The following is a 21,962-nucleotide window of genomic DNA, read 5'->3' on the forward strand; positions in this document are numbered from 1 at the left end:
CTGCGGCGCGGTCCGGGCGGGACGACTGTGGGTGCCGGCGTCCCCGCAGGCTCCGCACCCTCCGCGCCGCCTCCACCTCCCGCCTCGCTCCCGCCTCCCGCGCTGGTCCAGAAAGGGCCCCACGGATGTCCTCGGGACGAGCGGCACCGGGCCCCCAGGGAACATGGGCGTGCTCCGGGCCGGACTGTGCCCGGGTCTCACCCAGGATATGGCCCAGCTTCTGCGGAGCCGCGGGATCAAGACAGGTGATCGCAGGCGTGCGCCAGTGCGGGCCACGCGGCCGGGCCCAGCGCAGAGGCCGGCCCCGGCCCTGGCACCCCCGGGAGTGGGGGGCCTCTCCCCCCCTCCTCCGCCCACAGCCTCCTTGAGAGCCCGGGAAGGTGGGAGCGAGCTAGCCACGCCCCAGGAAGGGTAGAACCCCCACTGTGTGCCAGGCACCGCGCCAGGTCCTGCGGCTCAGCTAGTCGACGTAGGCGAGGAAAAGTCAAGTGAGCGAGGCCCCCGAGCCTCCCTTCCTGCCCACCAACCCACGTGTTTTGTTTTCAGTGGTGGACCTGGTTTCAGCAGACCTGGAGGAAGTAGCCCAGAAATGTGGCTTGTCTTACAAGGTGAGCTGACAATCTCCGCTCCAAACCTGGATGTCTCTAAATGCCCATCCCTGAGCAGAGGGTTCCCAGAGATTGATAAGGGGGCCGTATGAGACCCTGGGGGCCTCTTCCGTTGGCGGGTCACTGCCGAGTACTCTGGGCTGCTTCGGGTCGGAGCGCCCCGGCCCTCTCCTGAGTTTCCCCGCCCCTTCCGCAGGCCCTGGTTGCCCTGAGGCGGGTGCTGCTGGCTCAGCTCTCAGCTTTCCCCTTCAATGGCGCTGATCTCTACGAGGAGCTGAAGACCTCCACTGCCATCCTGTCCACCGGCATTGCAAGGTTTGTGTGGGTACTTGCGGGAAAAGGTGAGAGGCGGGCTTTTGATACTTGTGTCTAGGGAGAGCAGGCTTTTTCAAACAGTGGTGAGGATGTTCAGGACTTTGATTTCTCTTAAGCTATAACAGGGTCTCTCCAACTCCTAACTTTTGGGGATGCAGAATTATTGTGGGGGGGCTGTCCTGCACTTATAGTAGGATGTTTGGCAGCATCCCTGGCCTCTAGCCACTAGAAGCCGGTAGCACCTCCCTTCCCATGTCTGACAATCAAAAATGTCTCCAGCTGTGACCAAATGTCCCCCCACCCCACCCCAGGGTGGCAAAATTACCGCTGGTTGAGAACCACTGTCCTATAACACAAGATGTCAGTATTTCATTATTATTTAGCAGATCAGAGCAACTCTTCTCTGCCCCTACCCCCTCTTTCCCTTATGGATGGGGCAAGAGAGCATGGCAGGACTAACATTGACTGAGTGCCTACTACATACCAGCCACTGACACATAGTAGGTTATATAATAGGTTGTATAATCTCTTCAGTGACGCTGTGAGTTAGTGATTTTTTTTTTCTTTTTTTAAAATTTATTTATTTTTGGCTGTGTTGGGCCTTCCTTGCTGGGCGTGGGCTTTCTCTAGTTGTGGAGAGTGGGCGCTACTCTTTGTTACGGTGCGTGGGCTTCTCATTGCGGTGGCTTCTCTTGTTGCAGAGCACAGGCTCTAGGCGTGCGGGCTTCAGTAATTGTGGCACATGGGCTCAGTAGTTGTGGCTCGTGGGCTGTAGAGTGCAGGCTCAGTAGTTGTGGCGCATGGGCTTAGTTGCTCCACGGCATGTGGGATCTTCCCGGACCAGGGCTCAAACCTGTGTCCCCTGCATTGACAGGCGGAATCTTAACCACTGCGCCACCAGGGAAGCCCGAGTTAGTGATTATTAACCCCACTTGAGTTTAGCCCAAGAGGAGTAAGGGGCAGAGGTGGGGCTCCAGCCCTGGGGCACTTGATCCAGAACTTGGTTCATTCCCCGTACTCTGCAGCAGGAGGGAATGAGAGTGGTTATCTTCTGCCGTGTTGTGTGGAGAGAGAAAGAGTTGGAAGAAAACGGGCAGCTTCTGGACAAGGAAGTCTGACCTCATTCTTGGCCTGTTTGTGCAGAATTTGATAAAGAACTCTGAAACCACAAAGGTCTTTGGATTGGTTTGGCCCTCCCTGTTTCCATAACACATTCTCTTGGCAAGGTTCATAGAGCACAGTGCTTGTTTTCCCTGGGTTGGGGGTTCAGTTCTGTCATTCATCAAGAACTGGCCGAGTGCCTACGGGTTCCAGGTAAGTGCAGATGATACCGGTACGGGTGAGGCGAGGCACTTAAGAACCCATTGGGTAGAGAAAGCAGGTAAACACAAGAGAGAGGTGTGAGCGTGCGGGGAGGCAGCATAAGGAGGGGGTGGTTGGACATTCCCTGGCTCTCACTGCCAGGGGCCCGGGTTTGATCCCTGGTTGGGGAGCTAAGATCCCGCAAGCTGCGTGGTGTGGCCAAAAAGAAAAAAGAAAAAAAGAAAAATGAGGGGGTGATTAACAAGGAGCAGCCTTGGCCTTTGGGAGCTTATAAAACCAGCATTATACAGAGGAAGCAGTCAGGTGATAAACTGGCAAGATGGCAGCCACGGTGAGTCACTGCAGGGGGAATCAGAGAGATTCAGGAAGGCTCTATGCAGGAGGCGGGCCTTGGGCAGTGAGGAACGGATGGGCCTTCTCTGAGTATTCCGGCACCGTTACTCCAGGTATGTCGTCTCATTTATCTTCACAATCACAATGAGCGCGTTGCAATGAAAATCATCATCGTGTAGATGAAGAAACTGGGACTCAGGTTAAGTGACTTGCTCAAGATCCCACAGCTAGGGAATTCCCCGGGGGTCCAGTGGTTAGGACTCTGCACTTCCACTGCAGGGGGCACAGGTTTGATCCCTGGTTAGGGAACCAAGATCCTGCAAGTTGTATGGCGAGGCCCCCCAAAAAAAAGATACCTCAGCTAGTAAGTGGCAGACCAGACCCTTGACGTCACACCTGTCAGGCTCCTAAGCATAAGAACCCACCTCTAACGCATCTGCCCTATTGCCTCCTCCAGGCAGGAGGCTGTATTGTGAAAGTAGAGTTACAGGCATAGGGTGGAGGTGGGCAGGGTGGATGGGGCTGGGGAGCCTGGCAGGAGAGAGGCCCAGGAGGATATGGCAGGGGAGGGTGTGTGAGCCGATGTAGGGCAGGGGATGGCAGGAGGCACGCTGAAGAAATGTGATAAGCCTTCCTGCCAGGGGGAATATAGATGTGAAGAATCAAAGACGACCCAGTAGGTTTCTAGCCATCCTCACAGTGTTCTTTGGACACTTGATGGATGTAACTCTAACACGGGAGGGGAGGGGAGTTCTGTAGTCAACAACTCGGGAAATGCTGGTTAACCCAAATGAAGCAGGTTTCCCTGCTGAAGGCTTTCTCACAGCTTGTAATGCTGGCGGGCACCGTGGATCTTTACGAGGGCAAGAAAGCACGTAGCGTGCCTTGGAAGAAGCCATACTATCTGGGGAGATGGGTGGTTCCCTGAAGGCCAGAGCTGTGTCTTGTTCATCTCTGCCTCTTCCTCGTTTTAGAAAAAGGCCTTCAGGAAATGTGACACATACAGGCGATGTTTGAATGAATGGCTGAAAGAATGACTCAAAGCCAGTTCAGAGGGAAAGGTGGAGGATAAATCCCAGAAATCATTTGTGTTCAAAACATGTGGTAAGACCCATTTGTACTTCTGCTCCACAAGGCAGGCGGAGGAAGAGGGGTGGTCTGTCCATGTTGATGAGCAGAGATGATTGGTAGGGAGGTGCATCAGGAGACATGGAATGGAAACAGGTGAGAAGTCTGCTGGGAGGTGGATCTGGGAATTCCTTATGGAGACTGATCCTCACAGCCAAGAATGAGGTTGATTCTTTTATTTATTTATTTCTTTATTTATTTGCGGCTGCATTGGGTCTTCGTTGCTGCGCGTGGGCTTTCTCTAGTTGCGGCGAGCAGGGGCTACTCTTCATTGCAGTGCGCAGGCTTCTCATTGCGGTGGCTTCTCTTGTTGCAAAGCACAGGCTCTAGGCGTGCAGGCTTCGGTAGTTGTGGCACGTGGGCTCAGTAGTTGTGGCTCGCAGGCTCTAGAGCACAGGCTCAGTAGTTGTGGTACACAGGCTTGGTTGCTCCACAGCATGTGGGATCTTCCCGGACCAGGGCTCGAACCCGTGTCCCCTGCATTGGCAGGCGGATTCTCAACCACTGCACCACCAGGGAAGTCCCAGGGTTGATTCTTGACTGGAGAGTTAAGACCAGTGGTTTCACCCAGGCTGCATGTTAGAATCATTTGGGAAGCTTAAGAAATATTCATGCCTGGGTCTCCCTTTTAGAAATTCTGACTTCATTGCTCTAGGCCAGTGGTTCCCAAACTTTTCTGCCAGGTAGAATTACCTGGGAATTTTTTTTTTTAATTCCAAAGCCTATTCTGCGCCCCCAAACACACACACCAATTGAATCACATTCTCCGGGGCTGGAACACAAGCATCAGTGTTTTTTGAAGTTCCCAGGTGACTCCAGTGTGCAGACAAGTTTGGGAATCACTGATACAGGTCTCTTTTTTTAAAACTCCCGTGGTTATTTTAACATGCAGGCAGGACTGGGAAACACTAGTCCAGCCTAATGGTGTTCAGATTTCAACATGTATCCTTGTTGAGACTCAGATGTGGTCCTCGCCCTAAGAGTTTCTGATTCAGTAGGTCTGGGGTGGGGCCTGAGAATTTGCATTTCTAATCAGTTCCCAGGTGATGCTGATGCTGCAGGTCTGGGGACGACACTGGGAGAACCACTGCTATAATGGGACTGGGGGTTCTCTGATCTCAGTGGGAGGAACGGGATCCAGCAGTGGCAGAGGCTGGATGCTCTTTAACAAGGTGCTTATTACACAGAGACAAGGTGAGCACAGTTATCCCAAGAAGCCGCAGGGCCAGAGTGGTAACCAGAGCATTTTGACCAGCAGGGCCCTGTGGTTATAATCATGGGGGCCTTGGAATTGAAAGAGATGGGGTGCTTACGTGCTGCTTGGCGTATACAGAGGGGTCATGGGACGTCTTCGAGGACCATCACAAAGGGCTGGAGCCCATGGGTGATTACAGGGTTGGGACAGGGTTGCATGTGGCCAGGACATGGAGGTGTTAGTATAGGCTGTGATGAGAAGGAGGTGAAATTTCAGCCCATAGGTTGGGCAGGATATGTCGTTTTTCCCTTGCTGCTTTCAATAATTTTTCTTTGTCTTTAATTTTTGCCAATTTGATTACGATTTGTCTCAGCGTGTTTCTCCTTGGGTTTATCCTGTATGGGACTCGCTGCGCTTCCTGGACTTGGGTGGTTATTTCCTTTCCCATGTTAGGAAAGTTTTCGACTATAATCTCTTCAGATATTTTCTCGGGTCCTTTCTCTCTCTCTTCTCCTTCTGGGACCCCTATAATGCGAATGTTGTTGCGTTTAATGTTGTCCCAGAGGTCTCTTAGGCTGTCTTCATTTCTTTTCATTCTTTTTTCTTTATCCTGTTCCACAGCAGTGAATTTCACCATTTTGTCTTCCAGGTCACTTATGCATTCTTCTGCCTCAGTTATTCTGCTCTTGATTCATTCTAGTGTAGTTTTCATTTCAGTTATTGTATTGTTCCTCTCTGTTTGTTTGTTCTTTAATTCTTCTAGGTCTTTGTTAAACATTTCTTGCGTCTTCTCGATCTTTGCCTCCATTCTTTTTCCGAGGTCCTGGATCATCTTCACTATCATTATTCTGAATTCTTTTTTCTGGAAGGTTGCTTATCTCCACTTCATTTAAATTGTTTTTCTGAGGTTTTATCTTGTTTCTTCATCTGGTACATAGCCCTCTGCCTTTTCATCTTGTCTATCTTTCTGTGAATGTGGTTTTTGTTCCACAGGCTGCAGGATTGTAGTTCTTCTTGCTTCTGCTGTCTGCTCTCTCGGTTGGGCAGGATATGGGGTGTGGGTAGTGACCTGTTTCCTGGTGGTTTAGGGACAGAAACTGGATTAGGATTGGCCATGACTTGAATTTATCTCAAGGCTTCCACAGCCAGAGTGTTGATAACATAGGAACCTTCTATCACTCATTTCTCTGGAAACATTTATTGTGCATCTCCTGTGTTTCAGCCACTGTGCCAGTTCTGGGGTGAACAAGGCCCAGTCCTTGCCCCAGGGTGCTCTGGGCCAAAAACTTTTGCTCTGCAAGAGGATGAAAAGACAAGCGATAGAATGGGGAAAATAGGGCTTCCCTGATGGTGCAGTGGTTGAGAGTCCGCCTGCCGATGCAGGGTACACAGTTTCGTGCCCCAGTCTGGGAAGATCCCACATGCCGCGGAGCAGCTGGACCCGTGAGCTGTGGCCGCTGAGCCTGCACGTCTGGAGCCTATGCTCCGCAACGGGAGAGGCCACAACAGTGAGAGGCCCGCGTACCACACACACACACACACAAAAAGAATGGTGATAACTCCAAATGCTAGTAGGGTGTGGAGAAACTGGATTACCTCATACATTGCTGGTGGGAAAGTAAAATAGCATAGGCACTCCGGAAAACAAGTTAGTAGTTTCTTGTGAAATTAATATGCACTTACTGTACAACCCAACAGTTGTATTCTGGGGCATCTATTCCAGAGAAATAAAAACTTAAGTTTACAGAAAAACCTGTATGCAAATGTGCATAGCCGTTTTATTCATAATTTCCTCCAACTGGAAGCAGCTAAAATGTCCTTCAATAGGTGAATGGTTAAACAAACTTGGTCCATCCATACCGTGGAATACTACACTGCAGTAAAAAAAGAACAAACTATCGATACATGTGACAACTTGGATCTCAAGGGAATGATGCTGAGTGAGAAAAGCCAATCACAAAGGTTACATATTGTGTGATTCTGTGTACATAATATTCTTGAAATAACATAACAACGGAGATGGAGAACAGATTAATCGGTTGCCAGGGGCTAGGGATTGGGGTGGATGGAAGGGGAGTGGCTATAAAAGGGTGGCACAAGGGAGCCTCGCAGCAATGGAAATGTTCTGTATCTTGATTGTGGTGGTTACATAAACCCATGCATGTGATGAAATGGCATAGACTTATACACACAGACACACACGGAACTAATGGTGGTGAATCTGAATAAGCTCTGTGGATTGCACCAGTGTCAATTTGCGATGTTATAGTCTAGTACAATACATCTTATAGTGAAAGATGCTACCATTAGGGGAAACTAGGTAAAGGGTACATGGGACCTCCCTGTACATTGTTTTTTGCAACTTCCTGTGAATCTGTAATTATTTCAAAGTTTTAGAAAATGACAAATTATGGGAAATGCTAACAAGGAAACCCAGAAGGGGCTGAGATGGAGAATGAGAGGACCATTGGATGGGGTGGCAAAGAGACCTCTGTGGAGAAGTGATCACCCAGAGTGATCTGTAAGCTGAGAGTGAAAGGATGAGGGGCCAGAGGAGGAACATTTAGCCATGCCGGCTTTCCCCAAAGGAAACTCTACCAGGAGAAGCCTCCTGGCCAGAGATGTTAGAGTGTCTCTGGACAGAACAGTGCTTGGAAGGGATGTCTTGCTTTTTTTCCTGGTTCCTACTCCCCTCCCTTCCCTCGAATCCCCTCAGTTGATTCTCTTGCCTTCTCTTCTGCCATCAGCCTGGACAAACTGCTGGATGCTGGTCTCTATACTGGAGAAGTGACTGAAATCGTAGGAGGCCCAGGTAGCGGCAAAACCCAGGTACACGTGCGTCCAGCAGCCAGGACGGTTGGGGGAGGTGTGTGCATAGCCCTGGATCCCTGGGGAAGCTTCTGCCAGTGTGCTTGTGATTCAGAGATCGGGAGAGAGAAGATGGGTGATGAGGAGTGAGGCTTGGACTGGGCCCATTCGTGTCTCTGGGATCTGGACAAGATTTGGTGGGAGCACCCATGCTGGGCCCTCCTTGAGGGCTCAAGTTCACCCAGTGCCCCATCTGTACTCAGGTATGTCTTCGTGTGGCTGCAAACGTGGCCCATGGCCTGCAGCAGAACGTCCTATACATCGATTCCACTGGAGGGCTCACAGCTTCCCGCATTCTCCAGCTACTTCAGGCCAGAACCCCAGAGGAGGAGGAGCAGGTAAAGAGCAGGAGGGTTGGGTTCCTTTGAGGTTCCGACACCGTAAGTAAGACCCTGTTATCCAATGTGGCAAGAATTTTGGTCATTTTTGTGAATAGATACTTCTGGCTTTGAAACTTGCTGTTCTACTAATACTTTCTGTTCTGCAAGCCTCCCCATTATGACATCATCCCACCCCTGCCATACCCTAATTCAGGGCTGCCATACACCCAGTATCTGTGTTTCTCTCCCATTTCTTGCCCACGGAAGACACACTAATCAGTCCTATCCCTCCTTCCCACGGAGCTCTGACTTGGCTTTGCAGCTCAGCACCCAGACAGCCACCTTGGTGAGAACTGGCCCATCAGACAAAGCCCATTTGCCATCCTGGACCTGAGTCCTTCTGTCTAAGTGCCTCTTCCTGCTCAGCTTCAAAATCCCTCTTCATCTTGCGCGACCCCCTCTCCTCTTCTCCAAAGCTCTCCCTTCTATCTCCTACCTCTTCAGGCGGGAGCTCTCCAGAGGATCCAGGTGGTGCGTGCGTTTGACATCTTCCAGATGTTGGATGTGCTGCAGGACCTGCGAGGCACTGTGTCCCAGCAGGTGAGCCTGCTCTTCCGCCCCTCCCTGCTCCTCCCAGCTGGCCAGTGCTGTCTGCATGTGGGCAGGTGTCCTACTACAGACTCTGCTTGGAAACGCAGATGTGCAATCTGGTGACTCTAGCTGTGTCTGCCGCTCCCAGGATGGGATTTCTGGATGCTTAATTCATTCCTGAGTGCCTCCTCGTTTACATGCCCATCTTCCCCAGTAAACTGTAAGCCCCTTCCTTGAGTGCAAGGATCATGTCATATTCATCTCTGCATTCCAACGCCGGATCCATTAAGATTACTTTCAGCGGCAAGTAGTAGAATCTATCTGACAGACACTTGAACCTTGAGGACTTTTAATTATCTCACATGAGTCTGGAGGTTGGCAAGTCCATAATGTCAGGGCTGTAGGTTGGTGTGCCTGGTTCTCTTGCACTTCCCCCCTCATGATTGCAAAGTGGCTGCTATGGCTCAAAGCATCATGTCTTCACACATCCATATTACATCCATATTCAGGTCAGTGAGAGATAGATGCCTCTTTTCTGTACCTCTTCCCTTTTATAAGGGAAGAGAAATCTTCCTCTGGAACCCCCCAGAATGCTTCCCTGTTCCCATTACATCTAATTGACCAAAACTGAGCTATGTGTTTTTCCTAGACCAGGGGTTGGGCCCACCTTCCCTGATGTCAGGAGATTTCTTCCCAGTACTTGAACACATTCAGAGTCCTGTTAACAAGGAAGAGGAGTTTGGAATGGCATTTGGCTTGGTACCCTGCTACACCTGATAGGTGCTTAGACAGGATTTGGTGCACTGATTTATACACTCTTAGATTTGGGAGACACCTTACAGAGGATAGTTTAATTCATCTTAAACTTTATCTCTCACCCCAAAGCATAACATGTTCCCATGGGCATACCCAGGGTTGTATATAAAGTAAAGCATTTTTACAAACTTTAGAACATACAATAGTTGAACAAATGCTTGCCATAGGAATCGTAGCAGGCTATGACACCCCCATGTGTTGAGACATGAAGTCATGTAGTTCTGACCTAATCCAACCCTCTTGTTTCTAGAGATGAGGAGAGTGAGGGCCAGAGACATTCAGTCAGTTGCCCAAAGTCACCGCATATTTAGGATAAGAACAAAGCTTATAACCCAAATCTCTCAATTCCCAGGTCAAAAGACGATATTTTTTACTGTAGGGCCATTAGCTGGTATATATTTCTATTATTGCATAGCAAGTTACTACAGACTTAGTGACTTAAAACAACACATATTTATTGCCTCACAGTTTCTGTAGGTCAGGAGTCTGGGCACAGCTTAGCCTGGTCCCCTACTTAGGGTCTCTCTAGGCCGTGATCAAGGTGGCAGCTGGGCTGTGTTCTTATCTGGAGGCTCAACTAGGGAAGAACCACTTACAAGTTCATTCAGGTTTTTGGCAGAATTCATTTCCTAGAAGCTTCAGTTCCTTGCTGGTAGCTGGTTGCTGGCAGAAGCCACCTTCAATTCTTTGAGGCTGCCCACTCTTCCTGACATGTGGCCCTTTGCATAGGCAGTTCACAGCATAGCCACTTGCTTTTTCAAGCCAACACAAGAGTAAGAGCAAAACGCAACACACCATCTTACATAACATAATGTAATCACGGGGTGGCAGCCCATTCCCTTTGCCATATAATGTAGCCTAATCAAGAGAGTGACATCCAGGGAATTCCCTGGCGGTCCAGTGGTTAGGACTCTGCACTTTCACTTCCAAGGGCCTGGGTTCAATCCCTGGTCGGGGACTAAGATCCCACAAGCCACGCAGTGCGGCCAAAAAAAGAGTGACATCCTAACACCTTTGACATTTGACTAGTAAGAAAGCAAGTCATGGGACTCCCCCAGGGTCAAGGGGAAGGGATCATAGAGGATTCAAACACCTAGAGGTGGGGATCGTGAGGTCTGTCTGCCACAGATACCTGATAACCCCATTGTTACAAGCGGCAAACGGCTTATTGTCCCATTTTGGCCAGAGATTTCAACCTGCTCTCCCAGAGAGTAAGGAAGGGCTAAGCTGATCTCTCTCTTTTCTGCCAGCGTCCCTTAGACAGCCAGTGACTGGCCAAGAGTCAATAACTGGGATGTGAAGGGGGAGACATGCAAAAGACAGACAAGATAAGCTGAATATCCAGGACTTGGCCAACATGAGATGAAAAAGAACAGTTATGGAAACAGAATTGGCAAATGGGTTCGATATAAGGAATAAGGGAGAAGAGAAGGGAAGCTTCAAGGACAAGAAACATTTTAGGTCCAAGAAACTAGGAGGATGTTTCCTAGTTTCCTGGTTTTAGCAGGTGGCTGTCTATATAGTCTATATTTGGAAACTTTTTTTTTTTTTGGCTGTGTTGGGTCTTTGTTGCTGCGCATGGGCTTTCTCTAGTTGTGGTGAGAGGGGGCTACTCTTCATTGAGGTGCACAGGCTTCTCATTGCGGTGGCTTCTCTTGTCATGGAGAACGGGCTCTAGGCACGTGGGCTTCAGTAGTTGTGGCATGTGGTCTCAGTAGTTGTGGCTCGCAGGCTCAGTAGTTGTGGCACACGGGCTTATTTGCTCTGCGGCATGTGGGATTTTTCCGGACCAGGGCTCAAACCCATGTCCCCTGCATCGGCAGGCAGATTCCTAACCCCTGCACCATGAAGGAAGCCCCTGGAACCTTTTTAGATATGGAAGATTAGACCCTAGAGGCACAATCTGGAAAGAGACTGAAGTAAAGAGAAGGCTGACCTCTTCAGCAAAGGAAGTTAGGAACTTGGGGCGTAAGCAGGAGAGGGAAGAGAGAGCCTGACAAGATGATGGGGGACTGGCCACAAGGAGAAAGATTCTACTAAGAAAATTCCTGACCAGGGGACCACAGGATCTGAGCAGGGATTTCTCAAATTTAATTATTTTAGGGTATCTGTGATGTCCTGTGATTTAAACTCTCTCTTTCCACCCAATTCTTCAGTAAAATCTGTTATACATACAAATGGGGGTGGGAAAAAAAAGACATTTCTGAAATTCCGTCATACATGCCCAGCTGTATTTGGGGTGGGGGAGGTTATTTCTTACCAGTTTCTGGAAGAGGAGCAGGCTTGTCTGGTAGTGGTCGCCCCCTAGAGGCCACCTGGTTCATGGCGCCTGCTTCCCATCAACCCCACAGGTGACCAGTTCTTCAGGGACTCTGAAGGTGGTGGTTGTGGACTCGGTCACTGCGGTGGTCGCCCCACTTCTGGGAGGTCAGCAGAGGGAAGGTGAGTGGTGTGGCAGAGCCCAGGGTTGGGGTCTTGATCTTGTCTCCCGGTTCTGGAGTCCTGTCTCCGGCCGGCCTGGTCCCCGATGCCCTGCTGCCCACCCTCTCTGCTTTTTCTTCCCCAGGCTTGGCCTTGATGATGCAGCTGGCCCGAGAGCTGAAGACTCTGGCCCGGGACCTCAGCGTGGCACTGGTGGTGAGGAAGTGGACTTGGCTAGCCATCCTTGCCTTACCTCTGGTCCCTGGGCTTCACCAAGTGGGGAGATGTTCTTTCAAGTTACAGTTCTTTATTTCCCTTAAAGAGCAGCTTCTGAACCCCCAAAGTGGCCCTTTGGGAAAGGACCATAGCCCAACTTCCCTGGGTCATCTAGAGCACCAGACTGGGAGGGGATCGGACCTTAAATAGCCAAGGGATCAGGGACAGTCTTGTTTTTCTTTTTACTTTCTTTAAGTCAGGTTTATTGAGGTATAATTCATACAGAGTAACCTCCTCCTTGTTTGAAGTTTGATGCAGTCATCTCCAGCCTTGTTACCCCACCGCAATCAAGATACAGAATATTTCTGTCACCCCAGAAAGATCCTCCAGCCCCAGACAACCACTGATCTGGTTTCTGTCCCAATAGTTTTGCCTTTTCCAGAGCTTCATAGAAAGGGATCTTTTGGCTTTTAAAGTAACTTTTTCTGCTTATGGAGTAGTTTTTTAAAAGTCTGCATGCTTCTCATAAAAGAGGGTAAAAAATAGTTAAATATGAGTCAAATTTGTAATTGATCTCCACATCCACAGAAACCATATTAATAGTTTTATATACCTCCGTAGAGTCTTTTTTCTCTGCATATATACATATACTTTTAACCAACTTTCCAACTAAACTGTAATCTTGTTAAAAAAAAAAAAACACACACACCACCATTTCCCATGTCTTTTAATAGATTCTTTAAGAATGCCAGTTTTAGCAGCTATGTATTATTTTGTTTAATACCTGTGTTACAGGGGTGAGGAAACCTTTCCTCTAAAGGACCAGGCAGTAAATACAGTTTGCCTTCCCTATCCGTGGGTTCTGCATCCGTGGATTCAACCGACTGTGGATTTGTGCTGTAGTTGGTTGAATCTGTGGATGCAGAACCCGCAGATACGAAGGGCCAACTATACTACACCATCTTATTTTATTTATTTATTTATTGGGCTGTGCTACGAGGCATGTGGGATCTTAGTTCCTTGACCAGGAATCGAACCTGTACCCCCTGTAGTGGAAGGGCAGAGTCTTAACCACTGGACCACCAAGAAGTCCCTTCTCTATTTTAACTAAAACTACAGTGAACCTGGAATGGAGAGAAATATCCTTGAAATGATCACTCCTCCTGAAGTAGCCACCTTGCTATGAGTTAGGCAGATTAAATTCAGTTGAAATTTTGAAATCTAAAAAAAAAAACAGAAGAAACACTACAGTGAGCATCCTTATACCTAAATCTCTTTACATATCTCATATTTCCTCAGACTCCTAAAAGTATAATCAGTGAGTCAGGGACAAACATATTTTTAAATGTCTAGATATGACATTGCCAAGTTGCCGGGAAGGTTATAGTTTTTGTGCACCTACCAGCAGCATAAGGGGCTTTGTTCTTCTATTCTTTTGTTCTTTTTTTTTTTTTTGGCTGTGTTGGGTCTTCATTCCTGCACGTGAGCTTTCTCTGGTTGCAGCAAGCAGGGGCTGCTCTTTTATGTGGTGTGTGGGCTTCTCTTGCTGTGGAGCATGGGCTTTAGGCACGTGGGCTTCAGTAGTTGCAGCACGCGGGCTCAGTAGTTGTGGCCTATGGGCCCTAGAGCACAGGCTCAGTAGTTGTGGCGCTTGGGCTTAGTTGCTCCGCGGCATGTGGCATCTTCCCGGACCAGGGAGTGAACCCATGTCCCCCTGCATTGGCAGGCGGATTCCTTACCGCTGCGCCGCCAGGGAAGTCTCTTCTTCTGTTCTTATACTGGGTCCCAAGGCCTCCCTCTGCAGACTGTAGGATGTATGTGAGCACCTGCTGTGTGCCAGGCTCTGGCTTAGGCAGCAGGGATTCAATGATGAACAAACCACACCTCTGCCCAGGGGTAGGGTGGGGAGCAGGGGTTAACCTCAAGAGGATGCACTGAGGTTGGCGTTGCTTACCTGAGACTAGCCTGGGCAGAGCAGAGCTGACCGGCCTTCCAAAACCCCTCCCACGTATACACACAGATGCACACCCTGACACAAAGGGGTGGGTGCACGTAGTCTCAGGATGCCTGATTGTTGCGTTGGGGTTGTAGTGGGCCTAAGCGGACAGCACTGCTTTTCCCAGACACATGCCCCGTTACCTTTTATTGGAATCAAGCCTGGGACGTTGTGGTTTAGTGGCAAGAGCTCTGCACAAGTCAGGAGTCCAGGGTTCTGATTCCAGACCGTTGATAAGTTATGGAAGCTTGGGGAAGTTGTTTCCTTGTACTAGGCCTCAGCTTTCCCATCTAGAAAATGAAGCCATAGGAGCAGATGTCCTCTGTACCAGCATTACAGATCTATAAGCCTTTGATTCTTTTTGCCGCAGGTGACCAATCACATGACCCGAGACAGGGACAGCGGGCAGCTCAAACCTGCCCTGGGACGCTCCTGGAGCTTTGTGCCCAGCACCCGGCTTCTCCTGGACACCGGCCAAGGTGCAGGAGCATCAGGCAGCTGGCGCATGGCATGTCTGACCAAATCTCCCCGTCTGGTGAGCCAGCCCCAGGGGAAAGCCAGGGATCTGGGCCCTTGAGGGTGGCTTCTGTGCCCACAGATAGTTCCTCATCGAGGAACTTCTGGATACTGAGACCCAGCAGCCAAAGAGGCTACCCACTTGGGCTGCTCAACTGAAAAACTCACCTTCCCCTCCTGTCTTGTTCCAGCCAACAGGTTTCCAGGAGATGGTGGACATTGGGACCTGGGGGACTCCAGTGCAGAGCCCAACATTACAGGGAGATCACATGTGACTTGCTGTTGATTGGGACAAACCCTCCCACCATGGGACATGGTGGCTGCATAGAAGCTCTCAGGCTGGGCAGACATCTTAGTCCTTAGCTCCTCTCTCTGGAAACACAGTGTTACTGGCTAGAGAGGATGCTACTGTGGAAGGACCCAGAAATTCATGCCGGTACCAGGTTTTCCTCCCTTGTGTCTACCACGTATGTTTCCAGCAGGCGCCGAGTTCAGTGTCTTGGGCATCTCTGAAGAGGCATGCTGGTGCCTGGACAGATAACCCTGTGCATCGCCGTACTGCACTCCATCCTAACACAGGGACCGAGTCTGAGGCCTCTAGCTTGACTTTGCTTCCCTTCTTCTTCTTTTTGTTTTTTTGCCTCTGTTTTTCCATCTGTAAGATGGGGCTCCCTTTCTTTTAACTCTCTCTTTGAGTTACTGGGTGGAATTAACCTTGTAAGTGCAAAACTCTTCTTTATCTAGGTCCTGATATTAAAAGCATACAGAGGAAATTCTCTGAGCCCCAGAGCCATCCATTTTCCCCCCAGAAGGTGGTTTTTCAGTTTCCCCTAGTGAGGCCCCAAAGAATGGTTATTCCTCTTTCCCTCTTGCCCATTTGGTTTCACAAACCTGCATGCATCACTATGACCAGGCGAGACCGGGAGCTCACTGCAGTCCCAGGAATATAATTTAACAGGAAGGGAAGATGTGACCTGGTCCCCGTGAATCCAGCCGCTTGTTTAACGTGCCTGGGGCCCTGTGGGGCCCCTCCACAGTGTCGAGTAACCAGAGGTGCTGAACCATGGCCTTGCCCATAAACAGACAGAGGAGAATTTGCACAGTAAGTAGAGCCAGCTGGGAAAATTGATGCTGGCATAAATAATACATGGTAAATCTAGTCCTTTATGTAGAAATTCATTGCCAGTGGCTCCAACATGCAATATAATTACCCCTCTCTTCCTGCCAGCTGTACCACAGCCTAGTGCCCTAGTGTATGAAATAACCCCCCTGTCTGTTATGGGCACTGTGGCCATCCCTCTTCAAGCTATAACTCTGGCTGGGCGGGGAGGAGGACACCAGGGAAGAGGAAATAAAAGACAAAGGAGAGAAATGATCAGGATTGTTCACTGACCACAATTTTTTTTTTTTTTTTTTGCGGTACGTGGGCCTCTCGCTGTTGTGGCCTCTCCCGTTGCAGAGCACAGGCTCTGGATGCGCAGGCTCAGCGGCCATGGCTCACAGGCCTAGCCGCTCTGCGGCATGTGGGATCTTCCCAGACCAGGGCACAAACCCGTGTCCCCTGCATCGGCAGGCGGACTCTCAACCACTGCGCCACCAGGGAAGCCCCACTGACCACAATTTTTAAAGGAAGGTTGCCTTTCTCGGTTTGAGAGCCTGTCATGTAATTAGTTGCTTGGCTGCAGGAAGAGAGGTCAGAGTTACAGGCCGAAGACAAGACATTTAGAGGTGGTGAACACAGCAGGGATAAAAGCAAGAAGCCTGGAGGACTGGGAACAAGTGGCAGACCAGCCCGAGGGTATCTGCCTGAGTAAGGACAGGCTTGGTAAGCTGCAGACTGGAGGAGGAACCCTGGCGCTGCTGCTTTCACAGGCTCCCAGGAGAAATGAATCTTCAGCATCCTTACACCAGGAGTGTTTGGCGCATAATTGCAACCGTAGTAGGAAACAAAACGTTAAGCTGGGACTGGCACGTCCCTGTCACTTGTACCATTTGGGCATCCGGAGCCCACGCAGACATCACCGATCAATCAGGCATTCTTTTTGGCAGAGCTCAGAGTCCTTTGCAGTTTTAGTTTTTCTCCACACAGCACTCCAGGTATCCACAAGCAGTCAGTTGGAACTGGTGTTCAAGGTGGAGGCTGGTTACCATCTCTGCCCCAGGCAGATCTTCCATATGTCCCATATGTGGTGTTGCGTGCTTGGTCCTTGACTCAGGACCCTACAATAGTGTGGTTTGAGAGGGCTGTAAAGATCATAGGCCCCATCTTGTCATTTAACAGAGAAGGAAACTGAGGCCCAAAGAGGAGAAATGACAGTCCCAGTGGCAGAACAGGGGCTGGAACCCAGGACTCTCGATTCCTCAGCCAGGACTCTGTGTCCATGTTGCCTTTAGTTTCCAATCGGCACAGTTCTGTCCTCAGTGGGGACTTCTTCCAGCCACAGAGCCTCACCGAGGTAGCCTCTCTGGCCACAGGAAGGCGCTCCATTCATTGCTGCTGCAGACCACCCCGTGACATTTCTGCAGGACTTTGCCCCTCACAGCTCGCTTCCTCCTTGGCCTTGCTCTCAGACCGGGGCTTCACCTCATCCTCACGCTGAGCCCACACACTCCGCTCCAGGCCAGCCACCCTGCGAGGCTTCCCTAACAGGCCTGGGGCCAGGCTGGCCCTCCTGCGCATGTGCCTTTTGCTTCCTTTGCTTACATGTCTGCCTCCGCCCAGCCCTGACTGCGTCGGTGCACACCCACCCAGACATCCTCCCTTTTTTATGCCTCAGCTGGGGTCTAGATAGACATCACAATCCTCCTGTACCACTCAGACTTGTCTTATTGTCTGCCCATGAGCCCAAGATCCCCTTGAAGGGCTCCCACGTTAATTTTTCTTTTGCTCTTTCCACAGTATGGGAGCTCGGTAATTGTTAGATATACAAATGGGTGGGGTTTAAAGATGGCAGAGGAGAAACGCAGGAATGTTTTTCATATGATCTAGTCATTGAAGTCCCCCCAAAGTGTCTTTTTACATATCCTTCTACAGAGGACTGTTGTATGTCGTTGGTCTGATATTACACAACGTTAATGTTGAGTCCCTACTATGTATGTGCTAGCACTTCATGGCTTTTGTTAGGCACGTGAACTCCCAAAGACTCTCAGGCTCAAGGTCCATGTATCACTGTGGCTGCTGTCCACTGCAAGTAATGAAACCTGGCTGAAAGAGGCTTAAACAATAACATTTGTTATCTCTAGTAACACGACGTCCAAGGTTGGCTCATTTGGCGGCTCATCAAGTGGCGTAGGACCTTTCCATCTTTCTGCTCTGCTCTCCTTTTGTGTTGGTTTTGTCTTTAAGCTCGTTCTCATCAAAGCAGTCATTCTGGGCTTCCCTGGTGACACAGTGGTTAAGAATCCTCCTGCCAATGTAGGGGACATGGGTTCGAGCCCTGATCCGGGAAGATCCCACATGCCGCTGAGCAACAAAGCCTGTGCGCCACAACGACTGAGCCTGTGCTCTAGGGCCCACGAGCCACAACTACTGAGCCTGTGTGCCTAGAGCCCGTGCTCCGTGACAAGAGAAGCCACTGCAATGAGAAGCCTGCTCACTGCAACGAAGCGTAGCCCCTGCTTGCTGCAACTAGAGAAAGCCTGCGCACAGCAATGAAGACCCAACACAGCCAAAAATAAAAATGAATAAATTTATTTAAAAAAAAAAGAAAACGGGGATGCTACTAGAAAGGAGGGAGTGTGCGTGGAGGAGTTGGACGTTGGGTGGGCAACCACTAGTATCTGCCAAAGTCCAGGAGGCAAGTGTATCAAGGCTCACATGTGCTTAGGCCCTTTGTCCCCATCTCGTTTAGACCTACAGAAAGCCTTCCATCTTCTAGACAGTAAATGGGAGTTCAGTGAGGTTATGGACATAAAGCTAATAAGTGAGCAGCACCAGATCCAAACTTGAATCTGTCTGATTCCAAACCCTACTTCTTTCCATCCTTATGCTGCCTTCGGCTGTGACTATGTGAATGTTTCAGTTAAATTTTTCTTTGTATTTTGCCCCGATAGCAACTTGGTTACCCATCCCAACCTCTTTTTATCTTTGTTCACCGTAAAAGCTGGATCAGAGACCTACTTTCTCAGCTCTTTCCGATTTCCCGTAGGGAAGTTAGGAGGGAATGACAAACACTCAAAGAAGGGAGATATTGTTGATAATAAGGTGAACCGGAGGTTTGGGGGAAAATAAAGCTGAATGAAAAACAACAGGGTCTGTGTGTGCCTGAGATGGGAGCCAGCAGGAGGTAAGTGATTTATTTTATTTTATTTTTTGGCACGGCATGCAGCATCTTAGTTCCCCGACCAGGGATCAAACCCGCGTCCCCCTGCAGTGGAAGCGCGGAGTCTTAACCACTGGACCGTGGCAGGGGGGTGGGGGGTGGGGGGACGTCCCAGGAGGTAAGGGATTTAGATGCACATCCCAACTAGGTTTTACTGTGCTCTGGCATGGAGTTGCACTGGGGAGAGTTAAAACTGTCCAGTTGCTGGGGATGGGCATTGGAGAAGGCTCTGTGATGCTTGGAGTTTAAATTAGAGCTAGGTAGATTATTCATCCAAGCCTACCCTCAAAAAGATGTTTCTCTCATGTTTTCCTGTCTTATTTCACTGGCTAGACTAACTTCCGGTGCTAAGTTGAATAGAAGCAACAATAGCCATCCTCCTTGTCTTGTTCCTGATTTTAGTGAGCTGTTTCCAGTATATATATATATATACATACATATATATATATATATATATATATATATTTTGCGGTATGCGGGCCTCTCACTGCTGCGGCCTCTCCCGTTGCGGAGCACAGGCTCCGGACGTGCAGGCTCAGAGGCCATGGTTCACGGGCCCAGCTGCTCCGCGGCATGTGGGATCTTCCCGGACCGGGACACGAACCCGTGTCCCCTGTATCAGCAGGCGGACTCTCAACCACTGTGCCACCAGGGAAGCCCTGTTTCCAGTATTATATCATTAAGTAAGATGTAGGTTCCCTGTAGTTACCTTTTATGAAGGTAAGGACCTCAGTGTGTTTCCTATCTATCCTGGAGAGGGAGGCCAGGTACTGGCCATTCCATTTGACATGTGTAGAATTCTCTCTCCCAGCCAGTGGAAGGTCCATGCATCCCAGAGCTGTACAAGTGCACTTCAGCTGCTGCACAAGCTTGAATCCATGAGTAGGCTTTGAATCCTAGCTCTTTGCTGCATCTTTAGTTTCTGGCTGTAATAGTCTCAATATAAGCCTGGGTTTTTCCAGAAGACAATGGGCGTATGCTGAAAAGTGTACAAAGTCAAGGAGCAAGATTTTCATCTCATCTAACTTGGTCTTAGCTCTGATACTTACTGTATGTCATTGGATGAATTAACTTCTTTAAGCCTTAGTTTCAGCCACTGGGAAATGGGGAAAATAATACCTATTGCATAGAATTGCTTTAGGGTCATATAGCTTATGTAAAACACCAAATACTTACCCAGCCATGTATTGAAACACCCTACCACTGATTTCTTAGGGAATAATTCCCTCGGAGAATAACCTCTGATAGAAAAATTGGGGTTAGCATCCTGTGTCCGTTTATCACTTCCTGTTCCATTCTGGGTTAACCTATACAACCTCTCTCAGAAAGGAATACTTTATATTTTGCAAAATTTATTAGGTCCGGAGAATTTAAGAGCTGGTGAAGTAGAATGATGATTTGGGATTTTGGAATCAGGGGAAAATCTAGGTTCAAAACCCTACTGGGTCCTTTCTGGCTGAATTACTTGGACAAGGTAATGTCTTTGTCTTGTTGGTAAAATGTATGTTGCAGGGGAATTACCTTTTCCTTATTGGTAAAATATATGCCTCAGGGGAATTAAACAGATAATTTATGTAAAGTGCCTTTCACGAGTCTGACACATAGTAGGTACTCAGTCACCATTAATTTTTCATGCTCTTGCCAAAAGTAACAAAAATCAGGGCTCTAGGACTTACAAGCCACGCTGCTACTAATAAAAGAAATATGATTTATTTTTTCACTGCTGTTTGGGGAAAGGCATGTGCTTCATAAATATGTATTGGAAAGTACTTAGCAAATGAGTAGAAATAATAAAAATACATCAACGTAAACAGCTCCTATAAATATGTCACTTGGTAGACAAACTAGTGTTTTATTAGTACTAAATACTATTGCTTGCGGAAAAGGATTTCAGATTACTTGCACAATGGGTACGTTATTGAGTGCCTCTGTGGAAGGGCACGATAAAGATGAAAAATAGTGATGGTGATAATACTAAAGGTGGAGAAAGGAGTGTGGGTAAATGCAGCTCTGAGCCCTCCTCGCTTCAGCGACATGCACATTATTTAGCAGCGTTCCAATGATTTAGCTGTAATATATACCAGAGGGCCCAGAAAAAATCCACAAGGATACCATGAATTCTGACACCAATTATTAGGCCAATCAGTGGCTTAAGTGCACTCCCTTTCGGAACTGAGCACTCAGCTTAAGAACTAAGCTTACAAAAAGACATCTCTGGGCCTCCCCCCATCCCTTGCTCTGGACCTATTAACTTTCTATGATAATAATTAACATCAAGAGAAGGAGAGACTGGGTGGGGAATGATGTGCCTTAATCACAGGTCACAAAGACCTTTTAGAAATAAGATACACAGCTAGCTGAAAGGTACACAGCTAGCTGATGAATGGCTGGGTGGGCTCCTCCACACAATCATCTTCATTCTACCAGGGCCTTCCTCTTAGCAGTTTCCTCACTTTCTTAAGGTGAAACTAGCTAACTCTGGGGGCTTAGACTGGGAAATGCTGGAGAGGGAGGTGCCATTAAGTGAATGGGACAAACGTGGGTTTTGATGTCCTCCAGATCTGGCTTCTAATACTTTCTAACTATGGGACTTTGAATAAGCTAGTGAACTCTGGTGGGCCTGGGCTTCTTTCATGGTAATTTTGGGGACCATCACCTGCTGAGAGCCACTGTTGTGAGGAACAATGGGATATGAAAGTGAGGCAACTTTGAAACTTTTATTTTGAAACGAGTTCTGAGATGTTATGGGACTCGCTCAGTGTCACCAATCTGCACCACGGATCTGGACCCTTCAGCACCTCGTGCAGAGTTCGGTAACCAAGGCAACGAGGAGCCGCGGACGCCCTCACACCAGTGTACCGACGCCTGGCCCGGTCTCAGACTCGGAGGTCTCCGCCTCCCGCGGCTGGGCTCCGCCAGGGGGCGCGCGCGGTGGCCGCGCTCTAGCCCGCCGCGCGGCTCCCCCGTCTCTATGGTGGCTCGGGAGCGGCAGGA

The 21,962-nt window shown here is 49.1% G+C and overlaps 1 protein-coding gene across 3 annotated transcripts; it reads left to right on the plus strand.

Moving 5' to 3' along the window:
* Positions 1–18: 18 nt before the first annotated feature.
* On the plus strand, positions 19–15,419 carry RAD51D (RAD51 paralog D). 3 transcript variants are annotated; one of them, XM_024731254.1, is made up of 10 exons: positions 19–245; positions 547–608; positions 805–923; positions 7,650–7,731; positions 7,974–8,108; positions 8,595–8,690; positions 11,849–11,939; positions 12,064–12,134; positions 14,501–14,665; positions 14,838–15,419. In XM_024731254.1, the coding sequence occupies exons 1-10, from the start codon at positions 164–166 to the stop codon at positions 14,919–14,921; spliced, it is 987 nt and encodes a 328-aa protein (XP_024587022.1). In that variant the 5' UTR covers positions 19–163; the 3' UTR covers positions 14,922–15,419. The 3 variants fall into 3 exon arrangements, with proteins under 3 accessions (XP_024587022.1, XP_024587031.1, XP_024587038.1); XM_024731263.1 differs by lacking the exon at positions 8,595–8,690; XM_024731270.1 differs by lacking the exon at positions 8,595–8,690 and having other exon boundaries at positions 7,650–7,714.
* Positions 15,420–21,962: the final 6,543 nt, after the last annotated feature.

The sequence above is a fragment of the Neophocaena asiaeorientalis genome, unplaced genomic scaffold, assembly GCF_003031525.2.
Source record: "Neophocaena asiaeorientalis asiaeorientalis breed wild unplaced genomic scaffold, Neophocaena_asiaeorientalis_V1.1 scaffold1136, whole genome shotgun sequence".
Classification (NCBI taxonomy): Eukaryota; Metazoa; Chordata; class Mammalia; order Artiodactyla; family Phocoenidae; genus Neophocaena; species Neophocaena asiaeorientalis.

Coding starts and splice junctions, on each gene's coding strand:
- RAD51D (XM_024731254.1), top strand. CDS start 164: ATGGGCGTGCTCCGGGCCGGACTGTGCCCGGGTCTCACCCAGGATATG. Junction 8,109..8,594: donor CCCCAGAGGAGGAGGAGCAG/GTAAAGAGCAGG, acceptor CTACCTCTTCAG/GCGGGAGCTCTCCAGAGGAT. Junction 12,135..14,500: donor ACCTCAGCGTGGCACTGGTG/GTGAGGAAGTGG, acceptor TTTTTGCCGCAG/GTGACCAATCACATGACCCG.